Source organism: Bidens hawaiensis, unplaced genomic scaffold, assembly GCF_021521415.1.
Source record: "Bidens hawaiensis isolate Kalapana, Puna unplaced genomic scaffold, B.hawaiensis_p1.1 tig00008479_1, whole genome shotgun sequence".
Taxonomy (NCBI): Eukaryota; Viridiplantae; Streptophyta; class Magnoliopsida; order Asterales; family Asteraceae; genus Bidens; species Bidens hawaiensis.
In genome coordinates, this window is record NW_027491602.1 from 120,610 (window position 1) to 128,436 (window position 7,827).

At 46.1% G+C, this 7,827-nt stretch overlaps 1 protein-coding gene across 1 annotated transcript; it reads left to right on the forward strand.

The window, feature by feature from the left end:
- The first annotated feature begins 6,224 nt into the window (after positions 1–6,224).
- Positions 6,225–7,316, forward strand: LOC143529102 (uncharacterized). Its single transcript, XM_077024972.1, has 2 exons — positions 6,225–6,493; positions 6,629–7,316. The coding sequence occupies exons 1-2, from the start codon at positions 6,225–6,227 to the stop codon at positions 7,314–7,316; spliced, it is 957 nt and encodes a 318-aa protein (XP_076881087.1).
- Positions 7,317–7,827: the final 511 nt, after the last annotated feature.

The following is a 7,827-nucleotide window of genomic DNA, read 5'->3' on the forward strand; positions in this document are numbered from 1 at the left end:
AGAATAACCAATAAATTATCGCCCTCATTTTCTTGGATGAACGGACGAACATCCGGCAAAATTTATTAACAAAATCAATTGAAGAGTACAGAACAAACAAGGAAATTATAGAGGGAGGGTAGCAAAGCTACCCACGGATCCCTTATCCTACCCGCGGATCGTCAAAGGCATCTGCATCCCACGGATCCATCAACCAATCCGCGGATCGCCAAAAGACATCCGCACAAGGAATAAGTGGACTGGTAAAGCCATCCACAATCCAAGACACTTCGTGGAACTCCGCCATAACCCGCGGATGGTCACGCGAGCATCCGCGGAAGAAACCCACAAACAAACTCAAGGGACTCATCACACGTATGATCCCCTACGTGATATGGAAGAGCAGTTGTAACAAACTACTTCTAGAAGATCCCCTCAAAACCTCCCGATAGCGACATCGGTTAATGGAAAGAAGACATTTGGACACGTAATGGCCATCCCACGACGTGCACAAATAATGGCTACACCATAAACGGGTCCAGGCTGTCACATCCAATAAACGCCCGACACGTGTCCGTTCAGGTAGAGAGGGAATAATGTGATAACGACAACTCCACCAATCACCTTCCCTCCCCATTCGGCTATAAATACGAAGACTTCAAGGTATTGAGATATACTCTTAAGCCTTAAGCAATTACATATTGAGTCCTACTTTACTCCGTTCAAAGTACGATACTTATTCTCACGCCGCAGGGTGGTTACGGGAAGACCCCCCACTATGTTCTTCCCATAACGAGACTCAACGGTGTTCTGTTTTGCAGGCATCAGCTTGGATCTGTTCTCAGTACTTCAGTATACTCACATCTGGGAAAATACCCGATCGGACTACCCAGTTTGATATAGTGTTTCTTCATTGGCGCCATCCGGTTTTAGCTAGATACACGATTTTTTACGGTTTTTTCGATTCACTGTGATCTGAAAATGAGTCAGAACCAACAGCCTTCTGCTGCTCCGGCAAGGCCCTATCGTACTGAAATTCTGGACGAATCAGTCCACGAAGGAAAAGTGTCGGAGGAACTTCACCGGAACACCAGAACTCCGGTCTTCGAGAATAGGAACGGAGAAGTTCCAAGGTTTGAAGACTTTGCACCTCGTAGAAACACCAGAACCCCGGCCCGAGAAGACCGAGCAGGAGAGTTCTCGAGGCACAAAGTCACTGAGATCCAATGGACCAGTCAAACCTCGGCTCTGGAAGACGGAGCCGGAGAATTTCCCAGATTTGACGGGGACGAAACGAGAACTTACCAGGAGAGATCTGGTAAAAACATTATCACCCCAGAAGAGTGGTACCAACAAGAGAAGCATCGGCTAAAAGAGGAGTACGAGTGAAGGGTGAGGGGAGATCAGGTCCAACACAGGACGCTGACGTACGACTCGCCATCTCCGCCTCCGCCACCAGTACGACACACTCAAGATCTAGAGTTAGAAAACTCACGATCAGCAGGTCGTTCACTGGCAAAGATCCACGAAAGAAGTTATCACACCCAGCGTACTCTATCCCGCAGAACTCCACGGGATACCCGACAGAAAGAAACATTTCAAGAGGAAGAATACGCGAGTGATGGTAGTTGGGATTATGGTAGAGAAACCTCCAGCCGTCCCAAGCCGTTAGTCAAACATGCGGAGTAATTCAGCGATGCGGAAGAAGACTTCACCAAGCCATACCGCCCCGCTGCATTCGCGGAAAAATCGAAGTTCATTCCGTGGATAGCAACCGCTCTCTTCCCAACTAACATTAAGATCCCGAGCAATTTGGGTAAATACAATGGGATGACTGATCCAAGGGATCATCTGTTGAACTTCACAGCGGTTGGGGGAGTAAGCGGATAGACCTTGCCCTATTGGTGTCATATGTTTGCATTGACACTAACAGGAGCAGCCAGGGAATGGTTCGAGAAACTACCGGACGGTCAAATCAGCAGCTGGGACGACCTGGTAGCAAAATTTTCGCAACATTTCAGTCAACAGCGTAAACATACCAGGGATCCGTCGGAAATCCTGAGTGTTGTCCGACGTGATAATGAATCGCTGGAAAACTTCATCACCAGGTTCAACAATGAAAGCTTGAACATTGGTGGAATTAGTGAAGACATGCTAAGAGGAGCGTTCCGAGTGAATGCAAGGAGCCCTGAGATGGTCAGATGTTTGACGGGCCAGGATGGCATGCCCCAAAATTGGGACGCGATCATGTCCGCGGCCAAGGTCTTCGTAGACACAGCAGGCAAAAACTAAGCCGCGAAACACTCAGTCGAAAAAGGAAGAGAAAGGTTCGATATGGTCAAGGATACAACCCCCGGAAAGCTCTTCCAAATAGTTTGATGCCAGATCACTGATCGGACAGAAACAAAAGGATAGAGCAGCGGGTAAGTCCGACCGACAACATTGGACACCCTTAAAGAAGACCCCGTCCGAAATCCTAACAACAGAGAATATCGAGTTCAGGAAACCTCAACCGCTGATCAAGTGGGTAAACTTGAATCTAAACAAGCATTGCATGTTCCACGAGGACATCGGGCATGACACAAATGAATGCATAAGCTTGAAAAATGAGATCGAGTCCGCCATCAAATCTGGAAAACTTGATCATCTGCTTAAAAACGTGCGACAAGATCCGCGGAAGAACGCAGCTCCAGCAGACAAGGGTCCCCCAGCGAAAGCAGATCAAGGACTTGAATGTACACATGATCTAGGGAGGACCCCCTCGGAAGTTCAAGCGGAGAGAAGCAGATGAAGAAGAATGGGAAAATGAACCCCTAGTTTTTCCAAGAGTGAAAGGAGGGCCATGCATGAAACAGCCTCTAATTGTCACGGCCTTGTTCGGTCATTATCGGTCTCAATATGTCTTCTTCGATACTGGGAGTACGTCCGACATAATGTACGAACAGTGTTTTGAGCAGCTAGACGAAGAAGACTGTAAGGTCCCGTCCCTGGTAACCCTACTTTGGTGTTGGATTTACTCATAAACACAGTTCTAAAATCAGAGTTAATTAAAAACTTTTCGCGGAATACTTAATATTAAACATTCTTACATAACATAAGTACTTGTCTTAACAAAATACATTAAGTCTTAAACAATAACATAAACGACACGTGAATCTTCCGTCTTCGATGCCAGTCTCCATCCGTTTGCCACGTGTCCCACCTCAAGCAACATGCCTCATCCTACTCACCTGCGTGCATACTAAAAGTCAGCTACGCTGAGTGAGTTCTATTTAATCAATTAACATACATTACATTCATACCATACTCATACGTGTCTGGAGATACGTATTTATACCTTATTTACTATCACTTCTTTCGTACATACTTTACATATATGCATACGTTCTTACATACTTTCTTTCATGAAACCCTATGGTATACCATAAGCTATTCTATCTTAAACATCGCAGATATTATAAGGGTCTGGTCCCTATCATCACAGATATTATAAGGGTTTGGTCCCTAACATCACATATATTATAAGGGTCTGGTCCCTTCTGTCTCGAATAACTGTACCTTTATCATGCGTGCATACTTTACATATCTTCTAGTTATAAATATATATACGCACTCATTCATACAATCATTTATGTAACAATACATTCAATACACAATCATACACGTATCATACACTTACCAATCAAGTAAGTGAATTATCTACTACATAGGAGTATGCACACAGCCCCGAAAACATAACAGATATAGGGTCTAGAACTCACTTGGAGTCGGTTTCTCTCGTTGTTAATGGTAATGCCCTTCCTTAGTTGCGCACGGCTAATTGTACAACACATTACGCGTGTCAATTATCCATTACTACTAATTCCTACATCTAAGTTAGTGAAACCCTCAACTAACGAGGGTCTGGGGGCAGCGCCCCTGGTAGCGGGGTCTAGGGGCGGCAGCCCCTAGCAGGGTCAAGGGGCAGAGCCCCTGGCTGTGGTCGACTTTTTCGCACGGAAGATTTCGCTTCGCATGGAATTTTGCTTCGCATGGAATTTCGCTTCGCATGACTTTTTCGCTTCGCATGGAATTTCGCTTCGCATGACTTTGCGATTCGAAAATATTGATTTCGCTTCGCATGGCTGTGCGATGCGAAATTATTGTTGATTTCGCTTCGCATGACTTTTTCGCTTCGTATGACTGTGCGATGCGAAAATATTGATTTCGCTTCGCATGGCTGTGCGATGCGAAATTGTTGATTTCGCTTCGCATGGCTGTGCGATGCGAAATTCCCGCCTTTCGTCGTTTTTACCATTGTAAAGCCATTTTTCTCCTTGTTTCCTCCTTAGGACCCAATTCTACTCTTTTTATGGGTTTTGGGTTGTACCAACTTTGTATACCCGTGTTTCTCATAGTCCAGACGTCACCTTTTTTTGTTATATAATACACCCGTGAGGCTAAAACTCACCAAGTTCATGTTTTTCTTACATTTCACAACCAGATCTATCATTTCATCTGTTTGCATGTCGATTCTAACCATAAAAGTTAACCCTTTGGCCGAAGCTTACCTTTTTGCTCTGGGTTCGGTTCAGATCTGGACAACCCCGAAGATCCTGACGTTTTCTTGATGTTTGAGATACTCGAACACCAAGATCTTCCTTGCTTTAGCCCGGATTCGGATTCGGGTCTTGAGAGAAAATGTGTGTGTTCTTGAGTGTGTGTGTGTGGTGGAAGGGAAGAAGGTGGTTAAGGGAAGGAGGGGTTGGGTTTATATAGGGGACTATGGGCCCCACAACCCACTCACACTTCTAATTCCATTTATTATCCAAACATTAACACACCTAATTAAGTTAACGACACACAGTTAATTATAGAACTTTCGGTTATTTATAATTCTCAGAAAAGCGAATGTTACAAAGACAAAGCCAAGTTGAAACCTGTGCACGCCCAAGTTTCTGGATTTGGGTACGAGGTTATGCACCTTAAAGGGGTCATAAATTTCCCTGTCACGCTGAGTGACGGGATCCACTCAAGGACCGAGAATGTCGAGTTCCTTGTCCTACCCGCGAGATCCAAACATGATATAATCTTAGGGCGGGAAGTGATCGGTGACTTCAACGCCAATCCTTCCACAGCACATGGTGCAGTGGGTTTCCCCACAAGAACAGGAGTAGCAATCATCCGAGTCAACCAACATTGCTACGCAACAGAGGGATCAAAGCCTACGAAGGTGCCCAAGAAAGCACTGTGGACGGAACCCAAAAAGTGTGTTGTCAATCCGGAGTACCCGGAGCAAACCGTCACAATCGGGGCGACTATCTCAGAAACAGTGCACGTCTTCCTGAAACAGTTGCTGATCAAAAACGCATATATCTTCGCCTGGAAGCCTTCCGATATGACAGGCGTTCCACGAGATATTTCAGAACATCGGCTATGGGTCAACCCGGCGTATACACCTATCATTCAGAAAAAAGGTAGATGGGTCCCGAACAAACAAAAGCCATGAACGAGCGAGTGCAAGATCTGTTGAACGCGGGAATCATCCGAGAAATTCAATATCAAACCTGGGTGGCAAACTCGGTGATGGTCCCTAAAAGCAACGGCTCATGGCGGATGTGTATCGACTTTAAGGACCTGAACAAAGCCTGCCCCAAGGATTGTTACCCGCTTCCAGAGATCGACCTCAAGGTAGATGCAGTGGCACCCTTCAAATTCAAGTGTTTCCTGGATGCTTACAAGGGTTACCACCAGGTACGTATGGCGGCCCGCGATGAAGATAAAACCGCTTTTCAAACCAACCAAGGCACGTTCTGTTACAAGATGATGCCTTTCGGTCTAAAAAATGCGGGAGCCACGTATCAGCGTTTGATGGACAACACTTTCCGAGGTTAGATCGGGAAGAACCTGGAGGTATACATGGATGATCTGGTCATCAAGAGTGTGGAGGAAGACCAAATGCTTCGAGACATCGAAGAAGTTTTCTCCACACTCAGGAAAATCAATATGAAACTTAACCCTTCAAAATGCTCCTTCGGCATGGAAGAAGGAAAGTTTCTGGGAGTAATTGTAACCGGGGAGGGATTCAAAGCAAACCCGGAGAAGGTGCAAGCCATCGCCTGGATGCCGTCCCCGTCTTCACTAAAAGAGGTCCAAACACTGAATGGAAGATTAGTGGCCCTAAACAGATTTCTGGCAAATCATGCGGCTAAGTCTTACCCATTCGTGTCAACATTGTGAAATTGCTTGAAAAAGGCACATTTCAAATGGACACCGGAAGCAGAGATGGCATTCCTAGAAGTGAAAAAATGCCTCATGGAGCTTCCAACATTAACCGCACCCCGGAAGGAGAACCTCTCATTTTGTACCTGTCTGCTCCAGACATTGCAATTGGAGCAGTCCTCCTAACAGATCGGAAAGCTGTCCAAACGCCGATATACTACGTCAGAAGAACGCTAGCAGACGCCGAAACCCGGTACTCGATGCTGGAAAAGCTGGTGCTGGCGCTAGTCTATGCGGCACGGAGGTTAAAAAGGTACTTCCAAGGTCACCCTATACAAGTTTTGACAGACTACAAGCTGAAAAATGTGTGGGCAAAACCCGAGTTATCCGGGAGATTGACCAAATAGGCAATCGAGTTGGGCGAACACTCCATTAAATACAAGCCCAGACCTGCGATCAAAGGCCAAGTCTTGGCAGATTTTATCACAGAAGTACCCACAGGCAAAGTCCAGGCATGCCTGCTTGAACAACAACCCCCGATCCCTTCTGACGATAGCCAACAATGGACTCTGTTTACGGAAGGAGCGTCAAGTGGGGAGGGATCTGGGGCGGGTCTGAAGTTGATCAATCCAGATGGCCAAGAGTTCACCTATTCCATCAAGTTAAACATCAAAAGTACGAACAATGAAGCCGAGTATGAAGCATTTTTGGCCGGATTGCGGATTGCGAGGAAGCTGGGCGTAAAATTTTTGGAGGCTCGGGTCGATTCTATGCTTATTACAGGACAGGTATCAGGGACTTATGAAGCAAAGAATGATGTCATGGCTTCATACTTGTCCCATGCTAAAGACCTTATGCAACAATTCACTTCATGTAAAGTAGTGCACATCAAAATAAGTGAGAATCGACCCGTGGATGCGTTTCCAAAAAGTGGGCAATGGACATCATGGGACCATGGACATCATTGGACCATTCCCCAAGGCTCCAGGACGAGTAAAGTTCCTATTGGTCGCTATAGATTACTTCACAAAGTGGGTGGAGGCCAAGCCGCTGGCCAATATAACAGCAACGAATGTGAAGAAATTCCTGTGGGAATACATCATTTGCCGGTTCGGCCTCCCTCGGACATTGGTTAGCGACAATGGTACTCAGTTCGCTGACAAGCACCTCCAGGAATGGTTATCCGAGTTATAAATCAAGCAGGTGTTCACATCGGTTGCCCACCCCCAGGCTAATGGGCAAGTTGAGCGAGCCAATCGTAGCATCAAAGAAGGCATCAAAGCCAAACTGGGAACCAAAAGAATAGGATGGGTTGACGAGTTGCCTCATGTACTGTGGGCGTATCGTACCAGTAAAAAAACCAGCAACTCGGAAACACAATTCAGCTTAACATATGGCACGGAAGCAATGATTCCTACCGAAATTGGCCTCTCATCCGCAAGAATTCTCTCAATAGAGGACAACGAAAGAGAACTCAGGATGAACTTAGACCTCCTGGAGGAAAGACGTGAGTTGGCAGCTATACGTGAAAGCAGGCACTGTCGGAGGAAGCCTCCTCGGCACTTAACTTCAATGCGCCCTGCTCACCAACGTGCTTGGTGTTTTCCTTGATCAAGTCTTCAATTAATTGATCCTTCTCAGTAGCGG

Excerpts from the sequence above, each read along its gene's own strand:
- LOC143529102 (XM_077024972.1), top strand. The coding sequence starts at position 6,225 with ATGGACACCGGAAGCAGAGATGGCATTCCTAGAAGTGAAAAAATGCCT. Across the intron at positions 6,494-6,628 it reads GCGGCACGGAGGTTAAAAAG|ACCTGCGATCAAAGGCCAAG; the intron begins GTACTTCCAAGG and ends ATACAAGCCCAG.